The 17,835-nt window shown below is 36.8% G+C and overlaps 1 protein-coding gene across 1 annotated transcript; it reads right to left on the reverse strand.

Annotated features, from left to right (window-relative positions):
- Positions 1-13,877: 13,877 nt before the first annotated feature.
- On the reverse strand, positions 13,878-17,742 carry LOC4349793 (uncharacterized). The gene is made up of 14 exons (XM_015761823.3): positions 17,410-17,742; positions 16,877-16,988; positions 16,605-16,717; positions 16,268-16,390; positions 15,989-16,164; positions 15,669-15,744; positions 15,500-15,586; positions 15,315-15,395; positions 15,192-15,224; positions 15,026-15,079; positions 14,773-14,814; positions 14,575-14,653; positions 14,391-14,461; positions 13,878-14,307 (listed from the first exon to the last, which is right to left on the reverse strand). The coding sequence occupies exons 1-14, from the start codon at positions 17,599-17,601 to the stop codon at positions 14,191-14,193; spliced, it is 1,356 nt and encodes a 451-aa protein (XP_015617309.1). The 5' UTR covers positions 17,602-17,742; the 3' UTR covers positions 13,878-14,190.
- Positions 17,743-17,835: the final 93 nt, after the last annotated feature.

Genomic DNA, 17,835 nt, shown 5'->3' on the forward strand with positions numbered 1-17,835 from the left:
CGAGCTAGCTATATTAATTCCATCAAGCTTTGGAGAAAATTCATAAGCTTGTTGCATTTTAGGATTTTCTAGATTAATTACAAATAAAGTGATCGTGAATTAAGAAATGGTTAGTGGCAACCTCATATAGGTGGAATTCCACCCTAATCCCACATATAAAAAGCCGCTCTAAAAAACTGCTGTACCAGACAATTGATCAACCGAGAGAAAAATACGGGAGAAGAGAAAAATTAAACCAAGTTTATCGGATTATGTCCCGTTGCAATGTACCGCAGGTAAGAGGTAACTAGTAGCATTAAAGGTAATGAAACATCAAACATATATAGACTTATCGAACGAATTTTCGTTTCATAATATATTTTTTGAAAAAAGATCAAAGTTTTGCATGTAAAATATATTCACATGTGCAAACAGCTAATGCAGCATATAATTAAATTTCTTTATTTATCTCCATATAAATTTAAGAGTAAAATATATGGCCGGCCCCTAAACTTGTGTGGTGGTGTCACTTAGGTCTGTAAACTTGAAAATTGCACGTTTAGATCCGTGAACTTGATTTAATGTACCATCCTGGTCCAAATATCCTTTGACTGCGTTTGACCGCCAACGTGGCATGCCACGCAGGCAACAATTTTACTCCCAGCCTCCTCTACATCACAACATGTCGCATATATCTCCTTGTAGCTATATAGAGACACCAGAATCCCCCAAAAATAATTTTCAAATTGTTCTTCTCTCTCATTCTTCTCCTTGCATGTATAGAAAATGCAGTCCCGATTAGCAATTGACATTGCTCTGCACTCTAAAATGATCTTATCCTTACGCAACTGGCACTTGATCAACAACACCTTCTTCCGGCGACTTCAAGACAAGGACGAGCTTAGACAATCCATGGGGATGCCTAGCGTGCAAGCCGAATTGCGCAGCTTCCCGCTGCACTGCACTGCCTCCTACCGCTAATCTCACCGCCGAGGCCGCCACAGCCGCTACCTCTCGACCTCCTTCCGCTAAACTCACCGTCGAAACCCTAGCCGATTTAGGGATATTTTGAGGGATTTGGATTGAAATGCGCACTGGTCAGGGCAAGTTATGTGTGAAGGTATATGTGGAAGGGGTTGAGAACAAAAGTGTTGCCTACGTGGCATGCCACGTTGGCGGTCAAACGTAGTCAAATGACGATTGGACCGGGGGTGGTACATTTAATCAAGTTTACGGATCTAATCGTGCAATTTTCAAGTTCACGGACCTAAGTGACACCACACCACAAGTTTAAGAACCGGCCATGTATTTTACTCTAAATTTAATTGTATATGCATTTTTCTCAAGCACAACGAACTTAACATAATAGACAGTTTCCTTAAAAAACAAAAGGGAGAAATCCAGAACTAAAGATATATACTATACTACCATGGACCATCTTTACACCACAAATCTAAGCCCACTTGCAACTTGCAAGATGTAGGGTGGATAGACTCACACCAAACTCTATTCTGAACCACACAAAAGCATAACTGACTGAACTGACTACCGATCGATAATGCATGACCAATTTGTCATTGATCTGTAATTTCATATCATATATACTGATGTTGGAGGAGCTAGCTTTATGCGTGGCATATTTATGTTTTTAGCACATATCTGACAGGTAGTGTGGTACCATGCATGCATGGTAGCTGTACAAGCCTAAGTGCAATTGTGCAAAACAACAAAACTTGTTACAGCTGAGCTAATACCAAACTAATGCGCTCTGGTGTCCTAATGACAATACATGTCAATGCTTCAGAACCTCATCATTTGCTCTATATATAAAGAATCAGTCGCTGTTCAAAACTTAAATTTTAAATCTTAATTTTGAAATTATAATTCTACAGTATTTTTAACGTGGTTTCTTTTTCAGCATTACCATCTAAGCCGCTAAAAACACACACATATAAAAATTCTACTAAAACAATATTTTTTATTTGTTAATAAATCGTTTTAGCATATAATCAGCTTTTAGCCATCTAATAATTAGGTTGTAAGTAAGCATGAGATAAAGGAGAAAGCACCAGTACTACTACTACTAGTAGCCAACAAGCTTAGCTGCCGGTCAATTAGACTCGAGGGCCGACATGTACACATCAAGGTCACAAGTTATCAGCGACGGCATCGCCATCAGCCTCCTCCGGTGCAGCGCACTGTCCGGCAACAGTGGTGCAAGTGTGCTGATTGTGACATTGTAATTTCATTTTAGCCCTTTTGAAAGAAACTTTTATGAAAAACAAAAATCCCATGACGATGAAACCGGGAGTAGAGTATTACACCTCACAGTTTAGGTCGCCGTCGTTGAGCCCTCGGTTCATTTAGCCCATGCCTGAGAAGCGATGGCGATGTGAAACCAACGGGAAAGAAGTTGAGGTATCAACACGAAGCTCTGTGGTTGAGTCATACCCCTAAGTAGTTGATCATACTCAGAGACTCACTCACAGAGTGAAATCACATGATAATTCCTTGGACTCAAAACCGTTTTGCTAAGATTTTGCATGGAAATTGCCTAGCAAGGTATGTTTAAGTACATCCTCACTCAAGTCTCCTCATTTGTGTTTTAAGTTAGGAACAATATGTTTACATAAAACTTCAGCATAAGTGACAAGGCAACCATTCCTGGACTAAGCTAAGTTCTTGAATGAAAATCAAAGGAATTTTGGAGGGTTATAATTAATCCTTTAGGAAAGAATTTCTATATAACACCCTTTCGATCAAAGAAATAGGATTTAAAAATTCCTATGGAATGCAAATTCTATTAGGAAATTTAACATGATCTCACGTCTTATATTTTATTTTCCTTTGCTAGTTCAATGCACATTCTCTCTATCTCTCTTCCACATATGGTTTCTTGCAAAATTCTTGTGTTTCAATTCCTGTGAACCATCAAAAGGCATTATCTGTGGTGTTCCTCTATTTTGTAATCATGTAGTATTGCATAGCATGTGACAATCAATTCATGTGTTTTTTTTTCTATTTCTGCATTTTAAAAATCATGTGTTTGCTAAGTAAGCGTAGCTCAGTGTTGTACCCGTCGACAGTGAGACGCCCATAATAACTTCGTTAATCTTAAGATATGTCAGTCGGATCTGTCGAATGTGCTTATAGGGGTAAGGCGTTCATAGGGTGGGTGTGCTCACGTTATGATCGAGCGCCTACGATTATATTGTGTTTCTTAAAACAAATAAAAATCATGTGCTTCAAAGAAGTCCTAAACAGCTTATGGGCTGAGCTAGCTACTTTTTCATTTGTCAAAAGAAAAGGGATGGTCCTGACATCCTTGAACAATATACCCAACTTCTTTGAATAATCGAATCACATGATAATTCCTCAAAGTCAGACCGTTTTTGTCTAAGATTTTGGATGGAAATTGCCTAGCAAAGTATGTGTACATCCTGAGTTAAAGTCTCCGCCTGTCTTCCTTGGATTTAAGTTAGGAACAATATGTTTACATGGAAACTTCGGTAGAAATTATAAGTCACTTATTTCTGGACTTGCCTCAATTTAAAACAAGTTATTAAGCAGATTGGTACCGTAGATTATCTGTTTGATTATAAGGATACATCAAATATTTTGAGAAATAAATTTTCCAAATAATTTAAACAAGTGGTTTAAGTAATACAATAGTAGGAAATAAATATTTCTTTGAGAAAATATATTTTTTCAAAGCGTGAGGTAAATAATCCATTTCAATAATCTAATAAATATTTACATATTTAAAAGATCTGTAGTGTTTCTGTCATCCAACGCCAATAGTTTCCCCTGAAATAAAAAAGGAAAAAAAAATAAAAGTCCGACTCTAAAAAAGGGCAAAAAAAAAAAGACCATCCGAAAAGAAATACGTGTCGTCCATGAGAAACTTGAGGCGAAAGAGAGTTTTCATGTATTTATTCATATTTAGATTGGTTCAACCAAATCCGACTAGCTCTCTATATCGTCTAAATAAATAGTGTCAAGTCTGAATTCCAGATCTAACATATGTCAGAGATCTATAATTTTAAAAAAGAAAATCAATAGCTCTAATTCTCGTTTCGGATCAATTATCGATATTAATTTGACTTTTAATATTACATGCGTAGTTTGACGTAAGTAGCTAAATGTGGTGTAGTTACTAATCTTGAGTCTCTCTGGTTCTCTCACTTACTTTACTGTAGTATTATTCACCTTTCTCTTTCTCTAATTAACTAGGATTTGATGTATATTTTCCTATAGCAACACACGAGCATTTTGCTAGTAATAATAAAAAGAATTGAGCCTCACTTATTTTGTTAAAAAATTGCTTTTCAAAATGGAGGGAAAAATACAAAATAGTACTCCCTCCGTCCCTAAATATTTGACGTCGTTAACTTTTTTAAACATTTTTTACCGTTCGTATTATTAAAAAATTAAGTAATTATTAATTCTTTTTCTATCATTTAATTTATTGTTAAATATACTTTTATGTATACATATAGTTTTACATATTTGACAAAAGTTTTTCAATGAAACGAACGGTTAAAAATATTTAAAAAAGGTTAACGAAGTCAAGTATTTAGGTACGGATGAAGCAGTATAAACCGATCTTTCCCTTCCCCTTGGCCCCTGCCTGTCCGTCCTTGTCCTGTTCCCGCAGCCGACCACCGCGTCTCGCCGGAGGGAGGGGCTCCACCGTGCTTGCCGCTACCTTTCCTAGTCCAGGACGGACAGCTTGCCTAGCTACACGCATGTAGCAGCGCAGCTGCCGCGCACACGCCGCGGTTGTCGCCGCCGCGAGCTACCGCCCAAGTTTCCCGCACGTTTTGCCCTGCTGTTTGATAGCTTAGCTAGCGACACCCCCCCCGCGCTGTTCGCTAGCTACCGGGGCCTCTCTCTCTCTCTCCCCTCGTCATTTCGCTCCGGATGGAGGCCGATTATTGGGCGGCGGCGATGTCCACAATTTTCGGACCGAAATTGATGCCGAAATTTTTGGTTGGCAATTTTGAATTAGTTTGAATATAATAGGAATTGTTCAAATCAGGTTAAAATATGTCTGTTTCAAAATTTTCTCCCTCTAATTTACTATTGCTTTTAAAAATTCTGAGTATGTTGCGCTGACGGTAAACGAACCATGCATGCTCACCTTAGATGTGCGCACGGTGTCCAAATCACTGTTTACTTTAGCAAGATTAGTTATAGTGTACTATTTTATCATGGTTACTATGCAGTATACAAGTTCGTGTATATACATGTGAATTTTATAAGTTTGTATTTCGGATTGTACCCACCGTAATTAAGTATATACTTATGTACCTCCGTTTTTTTATATATGATGTTGACTTTTTATAACGTTTTACAATTTATCTAATTTAAAAATATAGTATAAATATGTAAAAAGAATAGGTTACAGTAGTTTTTTTAATGATAAAATAAGTAACAAAAATAATAATTATATATTTTTTTAATAAGACGAATAGCTAAACATCACGATAAAATTAAATGTGTCATATATTAAAAAAAATGAAAGGAGCGAAAGGGCTGTAACCTAGTGGTTTGACGACATTGTGCTTTCAGTGATAGGCGACGTACTCAACAACGAGGCACCTGTGGGGTTTGCGTGCGTGTGTTGTGAGTGTCTGTGTTGTACTATGTAATTCTCGAAAAGAAACACCTCTTAATTTTTATTTAATCTGAATATAGAACCATGAGAGGAAGTGGGTATGTGCAATGTTGGCTTACTGTGTACAGCACTTATCGATATGTTGGGCAATATTCTGTGGCCATTGACAGGCAACAGCAAATGGTCCATCGGCCGGTCGGCTCGGCGCCATGCGCACTTTGTCTAGGGCACGAGGGCACCATGCATGTCGGCGACTCAATTAATTATTAGAAACTCTTCGATTCTTATCATTAGTAGTAGTTCCCCTTAAGATGGCATCACCGCCCAATCTGAAAAAAAAGGGTATCTAGACTTAATGCAGTTGTGCTTAATTATATGTTGCATATTGTATCTACCGATAGTTTGACTATTAGAGTACATAGATATTTTTGTATATGCTTGTAGGGAAAAAATATAAGAGGATAAGAAGAAGGTACACAGTATGTAAGAGATAACTTTATAAGATCTCTAAGAGAGAGGGAAATGGAGAAGTAAGAGAAATTAAATAGTGTTATAAAACCGGTACCGATAATACATAGATCGATATTTGTGAATGTCATAGGAGATCCAAAACTGATGATGATAACACTTCGCGAGAACAGCTCAAGTTAATGGTCATTTTGGTCTTCTAGGATTATGGAAAGAATGGAACTCGTGTATCTTCAGGAAAATTGGCCGGCACCCCATTCCTCATCCTCTTGAGAATAAAGGAGGAAGCTCTCCAATGGGCAGTTGCGGGGGCAAAAAAAAACCTAAGTGAGATGTACCCTTTACGAGAATGGAGTGTTCTGACTGGTCTAGGACGACCATAACTCCCATGACTTATATATAACTTTGCTTCCCTACTCTATCAATATATAAGGCAATCTTCTTGCCTTTCCTTCAAAAAAAAACAGACGATAATATCAAGGCATGATATTTGTTAACGAGGTTCAGCCAAAGCCTATATCTCTGAAGCATTGATTATGGATGCTCCTCTTTATCCAACATAATTATAACATATCAGAGTTACAAGCTAGCAACCTGTTCCCTCTATCCAACATAATTATAACTATAACTAAGTTATTGATAGTCAAAGTTATGTTTGACTGAATTTTCTAAAAAAAACAAAGTTGACTGAATTTTATCCTAAAAGTTAAAACATTTATGATCAGATGGAGTATATATATGCCACAAAGGATACTTTTTATGTCTAGAAAATTTCTTCCCTATGTGGGACAGGATTTCTGAGCGGAATTCTATTTCAAAATAAAATATCTGTAAGAGTTAGCCGTAGAATCTAAGTCAATTAGAGTTTGGCAGTTGTAAATTAGAATATGGGTACATATATGCCACAGGGCAGTTTTGTTTTACTCATTGTGAGAATTTCTGCATGTTTATGTTTTTTTATTGGTATAGTTGTAAATTGCACGTACGCCACAACTTTTACTATATAATATATTATCTTTACTCAGAAACAAAGTTCAATGCCAGGCTCCCCTACAATAAATTAATCAAATGAGCCATATACTTTATTGGACAGTTTGCTTGAAATTCCCATAAACATATTGTTTTGACATGAGGGCCAACCAAATGGGTTGTTAGAATAGTTCCAAGATTTCCCTCTCAAAAAGAACAGTCCCAAGATACCACATGTATGTTTTCATGCATGTTGATGTTAATTAAGAAACATCTCTAGAAAAGTTTCTGACTTTTATAGTGAGTTTCTTAGACTTTAATAGTCTGAATCTTCCAGAATCGTTCTAGATTCTAGAATGGCAGAGAAATAAATTTATGTACAACAATGTCAATGTATATCTTTTCTAATAAAATAAATAATGATGGGTGAAGGTTCACTAATAGGACAGATTCATGAATGAATGTTGTCTCTATCTATCTATAGTTGGTGTTTTCGATTATCGTGGCCTTGCTATCTGCTACAAACATTATAATAACTGCCTATAGTTTTAATTGAAAAGACCGGGATTTTCCATTATCTAAAAATAAAAAGTACTGATCTATTTGTAGAGTATCATCTGTCAATTAATTGAATTATGGCAAACTTGTTGACACCGCGAAGATCTCATATAAATATAAATATATATACATGCATACAAAATCAACAAAATCAATCTGTCTTTTTGAAACCGACGGTGGTCAATTTATAAATCGGTCCGTTTTAGTTAATTTTCATACGAAGTTGACTAAAAGTTATCTGCAGGTTATATTGGTTTTCACTTGGTTTTTTGTAAACTGGTTGGAGCGGTTTTTATTTTGAGAACGGAAAGGTAAAATCCCTGGCGGAGGATTGTTAAGCAGACTGTTTATTTGCGGTCACATGCATATGTTTTCTCTTTAATCAAATTGATTGATTCTATTGTTCTAATTATCGGCCTCCTTGCTTGGTTAATTAATCAATCCATGTGTTGTACGTGGGAACTTCTTGCACAAAAAGCCGGAATCAATTGCACAGATTAGCTGAAACAAATCACTAGCAGATTATAGTTCAGTGGAAATGGCATGTTTTGAATAATCACACTGGCCTTTCAAGGCATGCTAGCTACTAATTGTGTGGTCCTTGACTATGCAAATGATATGCATGCATATATTTTTTTGGATAATGATGCATGCATATATAGAGTGAGGTTAGTTACCAAAAGTTTAATCGCATCACGGCATCAATATATATATATATATATATATATATATATATATATATATATATATATATATATATATATATATATATATATATATATATATATATATATATATATATATATATATATATATATATATATATATATATATATATATATATATATATATATATATGGCCAGGTAAACTAAACCAATAGTATAAAAATCAACTTATTTTTTCAAGACAAACTTCAAACTCTATAAATCACCTAATTTTTAGATGGAGAGAGTACGTTGGGTAACTAAAGTTTATTAATAGAGCAATTCAAAAATAATAAGTATAACGGCCCTATTGTTCCGATGGATAGAATAACCTATAATTAGCTTTTCAAAAATTTCCAAATGAACAATTTCAAGAAAAAACTTTTAAATTTTAATTTGCTATGTTCAATTTATGTGTTTTTCCGTAGAGTACATTGAAGGTAAAAAAACGTAAATAACTAAAAGTAAATTCAGTGGCAAAGTGGGTATACATATATATACTACCCAAATTAGTACACAAATCTCAGGGCATGGCCTGACATTATTGGAACGCCATGGCCAGGAATCGTTTTGCGAACATGGGTAGTGATCTTAGTTATGGGATTGATGGACCTTAATTCTTGCTGTATATTATGTTTTCTTTCGTTTCAAAACTAAACTAGAGCGAATGTGTGTTTTTATCTATCTATGCATCTTAACCATACAAAGGTCGAAAGTATTGTAAGTACGATTATTTCATCTCGATGTACTCCCTCTATTCCAAAATATTTGACGCTGTTGACTTTTTTAAAAATATTTGACCGTTCATCTTATTCAAAAAAAATTAAGTAATTATTAATTATTTTCCTATCATTTGATTTATTATTAAATATACTTTTATGTATATATATAATTTTACACATTTCACAAAATTTTTAGAATAAGACGAACGGCGTCAAACATTCCGGGAAGGAGGGAGTAACTGGCTCAGTTCAGTAAAGTTTTCATTATCGTAAGATAAAATAACATTGACCCGTCTACGTCAACGGCGGCCGGATTAATTCTCGTCCCCGCCGGCGCCGGCGCCGGCCTACCTCCAGTGAGAGCTAACCCACCAACTTATTCGCGCCTGCATCTGCGTGTTTGGCGCCAAAAACGGGTGGATATATATATATATATATATATATATATATATCTCTGAATCATCATCATCATCAATATCACTAGGAGCTCACTAGCTGCATATGCGTACCAACTTAACCTGAACTTTCGTCAGTGCAAGGTCAAAATTCGTCCGGCCGTGCGGCGCCGCAAAAACCAAAACGAACCTAACCTAAACCACACAAATGCACGTGTTTACATTAACTTAATTTAATTTGTTCTTGTACTACTATGTTCTAGTAGATCAATCGTGCATGTTTCGTTCACTGTTTCTTTCTCTGAATTTTTCTGAAAACCAAACTCATCGATGGTCGACGGATATTCTTCGATCGGTTTGTCTCTCTGCACATGTCGCTGTCGGCCAACTCGGTCGTCGACAGATTTCGCAAAAGATGAGCCCCCGGTTAATAATTATCTTCGCTAATTAAGCTAGTAGTAGAAAGCTGTGGTACGGTACGGCTCTTCTTGTTAATCATGTAAAGAGAGTCAAGTGTGACTGTCGTACTCATATATACTATTATCCATATCTTCTTCTTCAGTTTGTACCACATACATCTCCTTGATTAGTACTACTATTAGAGCAGTACAATAGCATGCTATAAACCAGCCATAAACATATTTTAAAGAGATAAATAAAGAGATAGAAGAGTAATAGACTACAGATTTGTAGCCAACTATAGCACGGACTTCAAGACGTACTGTGTATATGACAGGTAGGGCCAGGTATTAATAGTACAGTAAGCAACTATTGTATAAATTGGCTCTTCTATTGGCTATAGATGATTTAGAGTTAGTAGTTGGCTATACTATTAAACTTGCTCTTATTCTCTATTTAGGAATACAAACAGCACGTTGCAAATGTGTACGGGGAGAATCAAAACGGATATGTACTTTCTTCGTACTACGAAAATAATTCTACTAATGTCTATCCCTGAATTCTTTAATTAGCTAGTATACCTTTCGTACTTTTAACTTTAAAATCGGGTATTAGTTTCAAGTTAGTTTCGATAGTGTGTTCATTTGGTATTGTAGATGTTAATTATTGTTTTTGGAATACGCAAGGAGCGTATCATTATATTAAGAGGAATAAAAGTTATTTACAAATCAAACATAAAATTTGAAAAGGGGATAGGATACCGGAGCGGAAAAAAGAATTTAAGCTACAATCTCACAACCGATTGGGACGACCTAGAGACTCATGAAACTAGAGACCAAGTGCCGGTATTAATTGCCACCTTTGCCAGGCGCCATAACTCCGCCTCTGTAGCCATAGCTTTCGCTACATCGACTCAGGGCCACTCTTGCAGGTTGAAATCCCGGTTGTTTCTCTCCTGATGTTAATTATTGTTTTGTGACTTGATCAAAGTGAGAAAACTTTTACTTAAGAGAAAAAAATGATAGACTAAAGAGTTCAGGGAAGTAAAAGTTTTAATATTATAGAAGTAATACTTACCGCCTATAGCGGCAGGCCGACAGCTAGAAATGCACACAATTGTATTTGTGCATATTTTCTAATAATAAATTAAAACCCAACTTCTATATCTAATACGATGTACACCGCTACTATTTGTGAATAGTTTTGGATGTGCTGATTCATGCATCCACAGATCCACGAAGGTGTATCTTCAGATTTTTCATGATACACTGTCCCCAAATTGCACTCCAGTGTAAGCAACATGCATCAACACATATGGTATGATGCTACCAAAGCTTTAGAAAACTACTAACCCCAAGAATCAATCGACCAACATGGCTGGTGCTCAATCATCCCATCACATCACAACTCGTGCAGTGCAGCATATCCCCTGATCCCTCACCTCCAATCTTGACCTAAAAAACGATAAGTACAATCTGCATCGCATAAAGAGAAAAAGGAGAGATCACGAGCACATGCTCCAATGGCCATGAATTTGTGTGCCCGCAAGAAGAATTCAGCACACCTGCACAAGCAATAATGGAGCTTGAAATACCAGTAGAAATCAGATTGTTGCAGCTTTGCTCTTAAACAAGTTGAAAAAACGGCGTTTTTCATTTGCAATTGTGCTACGCATGCGTGAATGGATGGATGGATCATGGATGATCTCTTTTGATCTCTACTCAAAAGATGAGCAGAAAGTCAGTGTGTGTCACTGCCTGTTCTGTTCATTTGGACTACTGCCCCCAGCAGATGAATGATGATGGCCTCTTTTACTACTTTTACTCTGAAACTGTGACCAACTTGTTCTGCTGTTCATCAATTTTTACACATGCATGGATAAACTAGTGGATGCAGACATGCCATAGCAGCACTAGTGCTAGATATTAGAGCAAGTTTAATAGTATAGCCAACTACTAGCTCCAATTCATCTATAGCCAATCTAATAGCTCATCCATATAATAGTTACATACTATACTATTAATACTTGGTCCCACCTGTCATACACACACTGCGTCCTGGAGTCCGTGCTACAGCTGGCTACAAATCTGTAGCCCGCTGCTCTTCTCTCTCTCCTTATTTATCTCCTTAAAATATGTTTGCAGCTAGCTTATAGCTTGCTATTGTACCTGCTCTAAGAGCTTATATGCAATTCAGATTGCAGCCAAAATAAAACTTATCAAATTTTAGCACTAAAATTTTAGCAATTTGGTAATATTGCCAGGTTTGGACAGGATTTCTTTTGTATTGATCAAGTTTGGTAAAAAAACTAAATGGATAGCATCTTTGACAATTTAAAAAAAAATGGTATGGCACCTTAAACTTATCAGAAAAAACAGACAATTTACAAGTACTCCTCAAATCTCAAGTGTATAATAGAAATAGACCGTAATTTTTTATTTAGTTGCGTGCTAGTTAGGTTTCAAATTTGAGACATTTATTTGTGATATCATATTGAGTTGCATTCACGGACTAATTTAACCTAAAAGTTTAAGGTTGCGAGAAAATATGGACACTTCACTTATACTACAAATGGTCTTGAAGAAAAAAAAAAGCAATTGAGCCAGCAGTTGAACAGGGTATGAGTAAGTGCGGCAGTTTCAGGCTGTCTGGCCGAATTGTAGTTACAGTACAAGCACAAGCACATTTTGTAGGCCAGATCTTGTCTGCGTTATGATGAGAAGAAAGGATGCAGAATTGCAGATTTGCATTGCAGCAGATTTTCTGATGTAAAAAAAGAAAGAAGGAGAATGCCATAATGGTTACGAGTAGTACAAACAAACAGACAAGATATATCTGCAGTAGTTCAGAGAGTTGCGAAACAGTGGCCATCTTTGCTTTCTTCCCGACCAAATCACAGGTGCTGCAACCATATCAAGCAATCGTCTATCCGTCTTTGCTTTCTCCTCATGCGAAATGGACACAAAAGAAAAAGGAATCCTGAGCAACTATTCTGTGTTTCAGTAAGCACTCACGTCATGAACCTTCTTCGCCAGATTATTGTCACATGCTCCCTCCGTCTAAAAAAACTAACCTAGAAGTGTGATGAAATATAATCTAGTACAACAAATTTAGATTGCTCCTGTCCAGATTCGTTGTATGGGATTAATTACATCCCAATTCTAGGTAGGGTTTTTATGGGACTCCATACCTCTAAAATTATTTTTTAAGATACTTTTATCTAATTCATTGCTTAGACCATTTGTTCTGAGATATTTGTTAAGTTTATTTCTTAAAATAATTAATTCATCCATATAATCAAGTATATTTTTCGTGATAATAATTTGATGAATAATCTATTTTAAATTAGGCCTATATAAAATGTCACTTTCTTTGGGCGTGTTCAGAGTTGATGTTCTCCAATCCATTTATGTCGAACTGTTTGTGTGCCACATGTTGGCCCCAAAATTTCTTCCCATTCTTGTGACCACCAATAATACATAATCAAGACGATTGCGCTTGCGCACGTTATGAGCAACAAGTTGTCGACTATTGTGTTTAAATATTGACTTGCTTCCCTATCATGTCTCTCTAGCTCCATCAGTGACTTGATTATCTGTCGGAGAAAGATGCCGATATAAAACTGTTTGTTGAAGCATCAAACTTGCGTAAGCGATGACCGAGTTGCGACTGACGAAACAGGCAGTGGATAATAGCCATACGAACACTATGAACAGCTCACCTGTTTCAAAACTGAATATTGATCGTGCAATGGTAAGAGGTGTGTGATTTCAACCCCAAGGTCTCGTGTTCAATCCCCGGCACTTTCATAATTCTTTCTTTAAAAATGTTTGGAGGGACATTTCTCCCGCCAAATCTCGTTTTTTTATATATTTCGGTTTTAGAGTTCTAGTATTGTATGAAGTGACAAGTTCAGATAATCACTTCAACTGAAAAACTCAATATTGTCTCATAAAATGTACTTATATTATCAAGTGCTATATATATTAATTTCACGAGAACAGCCTTGGTTCAGTCAGTTGCAACTATAAAGTGCAGGCACACTTTTGTAATACCGTGCCATTGCTGTGGACCCATATGCCAGTGATATTAAAGTCACCTAACTTAAGTCGGAGATAAAGTTACCTGCAACTTTACCTTCTTACACAAACTTCACTTGGCTACTATTGAATCTAAAACGTAACTAATTAGTACTAGACATAACATTAACATCCGCTATATGTACAATTAATATCTTTGCTATAAACCCAATATCAGCTTTGGCAACATGAGTTTCAAGATTGTGGCGTTACAACCAATGCAATCTTCAAACTTCAGATGTTTGCCAGGTAGAATGGTATGTACAGGTACAAAGTTCAGTTCCTTGCCAATTTGTTCATGGTTGAGCTAATAGTGGTGCTTGCACTGCTTCATGATCAAGCTGATCTGGAACTGCAACTCTTGTGCATTTGGCTTCTGGCTTAAGCATGAAAGAAATGCCCAAAGATATTGCCTGCAGAAGTATTCAGTCAAGTCATGCAGTTATAGGCACTATTTAGATTCATGAACACACATGGAAGAATTAATAGGACTGACCAAGAAGAAACCGGCAACGAGGAAACTGAAACCTTTGCAGTTGAAGGGGGCTTGTTCTGAAATGAAGTAAGCTGAAACAGAGTTGCAGAAAAGGGAGAAATCAAACATTCAGAATACTACATGGAGTTGGCGACATGGCAATGCAACATTTGTAAGATGAAACAAAAAAAAATTGCTTGTTTACAGGTCAGGGGGCTCATGAACAATGGTGCCAACAGTACAGCTGTGGATTTCACAGTTGAAATGAATCCTTGTGCCTTTCCCTGCAAAAGTAAAGTCAATTTTATGCCAAACTTTGATCAGTAACTGAGTAAATAAAGCTAAGGGATATCAAGATTGGATTTACAAATCAAGAAATATTTTTTTCCCTTCCTGAGTTTACCTGGTCAGATGAGTCCACTTCCCCAGAGATGATTGCATAAGTCTGCACATGTTCAACAATTTTGAAGTGTATTCAAAGATTTTTCAAGTGTATAATTGTTACTTAAATGCACACAAAACACAAAACATGATTCCTGATTTTAATGATGCAAACATTGTACATTTGGCGTTTTATTTTGTAGTTAATATACTCAGATATCTCATATATCACAGATCTTAAAAGTTACAGGTATATAGACATGGTGATCACTTACAGCTGGTTTGACCAGAACATAGATGACACCCAATGAGGAAGTAAGATAAGGAACCTGCATAATCAGTGTCAAACAAAACAAACAAAAATGTTCAGTAACGACATTAGTCACTGCAGCATTTTTTGGACTTAAAATTTATTACTGAACTATGCGCCCAAATACATACCCAGTAACTCCATGCCAAACCATACAGGACAGCCTAGAGGAAAAAAAAAGGTTTTAGTTCTGCATCTGATATCAGTAAAAGTGATAACAAAAATATTAGCAAAAAGAGATGTGATACACTCACGTAGGCAACAGATGCAAGTATCCCAACGCATAGGACTCCCTTCTCACCAACTGTATTGATAATAACAGGGAGTACCAAAATCTACAATTTTACAATTTTTTTTTGTTAATCAGGCAAGGCACTTAAAGGATGATTGTTTTTTCGAATATAACATCAAGCAAAGGTTATTATAGACTAAGTACTACCTGCGAAAAGATTGAACCAATGCCTACTACCATAAGAATTTCAGAGAACTGGTTCTTGTCAAAACCAAATACTGACTTCAGATAGTACTGCAAATAAAGGGGCGAAGAATGAAATAACCAGTACTCTTTTGAACGCAATGTCGTAAAATAAATCTGAGCATATGGTTACCATTAGGACATCACTAATGCCGATCATGCCCAACTCGTAGAAGAAGGAAATGTATGTGATTCTGCTAAGTGTTTCACTAACAAAACATGAAGATAGAGAAGATCAAAATTTGCATTAGTAGGTATCTCTTGACATCAACAAAATTTGCATTTGCAATTTTCAAATGTTGGTCAAGTGTAAATACAGAAGTCTCATCAGGCTTTCTTTTCCAGAATTATTATCCGTGAATCCGATACTTATTAATTTTCTTTGTGCTTTGACATGAATCGTTACACCATTAAATTACTTAGACCATAAAGGAGTCTGGTGAGGAACATTACCTTCTCCTGATTATGTTAATATTCTCCTTGATAGACTCCCAGCGCCGCAGTGGTAACCTGACAACCAAAGATGAGAACGACATATGCTCAAACGAACCAGAAGAAGCTCTTTGAAGTGTCTCAACCAGAGATATTTTCATGTAGATGACAGAAGAGATCAACAAAGCAACCGAGACCTGATAATGCGTGGTTTCATACTTGTAAGAATGACATTAATTAGCATAAAAATTGAAAAATAACATTGTTGATGAACTGTAAGAAATCTTCATGATATAATACCTGGAAAATCCACCGCTCGGGCAGAAACCTAGAGAAGCCATTGCCCAGAGCATGCGAAGCAGATAGTATCCCAGTTATGCAGCCAAATGCAAATGCTCTCTTTGATGGATCAACCACATCGGCCTAATTAAATTAGCAGAAAAGGGAATTTTAACTGTCCAGCATGCAACGTGCATGACTACTTGTTCTCAAACCGCATTGTGCATAGCTATGCAATAACAAGAAACGCTGTCAATTTGCCGTTTGTCCAATTTGGTTTAAGTTTCCAGGCTCAAGGAGAGAATTATACGACTTGGATAAAGTGAAACCAAGAGTTAGCATCTGTGATTGCTCTCACCGTGTATGTCACTGCGAGGCTGGTTATGGTTCCTTGGCCTATCATGAATGACAAAGTACGCAGAATAAGGAAGATATACACAGCAATCTTGGATTTGTTGCAGGCAAGAACACCTGCAGGAATAAACAATATGACACCAATTAAAGACATATGATTAATATCCTGTGAAACTCATGAAAACCTTGACATTCTAATGTCAAATTCCTGCAAGCAGAGAGACTAACACTTAACTGATATAAGCTTCCAAAATAAGATAGAACAGGTATAGCTACCATAAGGGATGATGGAAGTTGAGGCAGTGAGTAGGAGGAGAGGCTTCCGGCCATATTCATCAGCTAGCTGCCCCATCAAAGTGTATCCTACAGCCCTGAAAATCCCTCCCACCTGCATTAACACAAGAGTTTCCAATCAATTGTTCACTTTCAGTTGTCACTTGCAGACTGATTCTTTCAGATAAAATCAAGAAAATGGTCAACTCCATTTTCATCAATGAAAATGTTATGCATCAATCATATAGCATAAGCATTGGCAACCAGTAGTAATATAATCCCTAATGCATCGAGTCAAAGTTTCTTCTGAAACTAGCAAAAGAAAGAAACTGAATTTAGGCATCATCATGTGATTTCATTTTTCAGATAATGAAAACTTTAGCGAACTCAGTTAATTACACCAAGGTGGTACAATTGTTCCGATAATACTCCCGACCTCTGCATAGCTACGATGTATATCACTGAACAACAATAATGTCTTACAGGAAAGGAGGGACACCACTGCATAAGAGGGAGATGATCAAATGAGAGCTGACCGTTTGATGGAGGCCGGTGAGGTAGATGGCCTCCGGGCAGGCGATGTCGGCGCCGGGGCAGAGTGCTCGGGTGGTGACGTCGACGAGCACAGGCACCGTCATCTCCTCGGCGACCCAGTACATGACCAGTCCAAGCAGCAGGTGCATCAGTGGCTTCAGAACCCTCACATCTCCTCCTACCTTCTCCTCCATGTTCACCTTGTCTCCTCCTCTTCTGCACCTGCACCTCAACAAAGTGTCTCCTAATCCAGTAACTGCTCCCTGTTTATCTTCCTAATTAATCTGTTGGTTTTATTGGCCAAGAGCAGCATGATTCGTGAGGTCCAGCTTCAAATATAATTAGAGCATGTCACTGTCCTGTTTGAGTGCTTTTGTTGATGATTTCCATTGTTTAGCAAGTGCCGACCGCCCAAAAGGCAGATTAAT

This window comes from Oryza sativa, chromosome 11 (assembly GCF_034140825.1).
Source record: "Oryza sativa Japonica Group chromosome 11, ASM3414082v1".
In the NCBI taxonomy this organism is placed as follows: domain Eukaryota; kingdom Viridiplantae; phylum Streptophyta; class Magnoliopsida; order Poales; family Poaceae; genus Oryza; species Oryza sativa.

Coding starts and splice junctions, on each gene's coding strand:
- LOC4349793 (XM_015761823.3), bottom strand. CDS start 17,601: ATGGAGGAGAAGGTAGGAGGAGATGTGAGGGTTCTGAAGCCACTGATG. Junction 15,745..15,988: donor ATTAACATAATCAGGAGAAG/GTAATGTTCCTC, acceptor ATGTTTTGTTAG/TGAAACACTTAGCAGAATCA. Junction 15,080..15,191: donor GTTTGGCATGGAGTTACTGG/GTATGTATTTGG, acceptor CTGATTATGCAG/GTTCCTTATCTTACTTCCTC.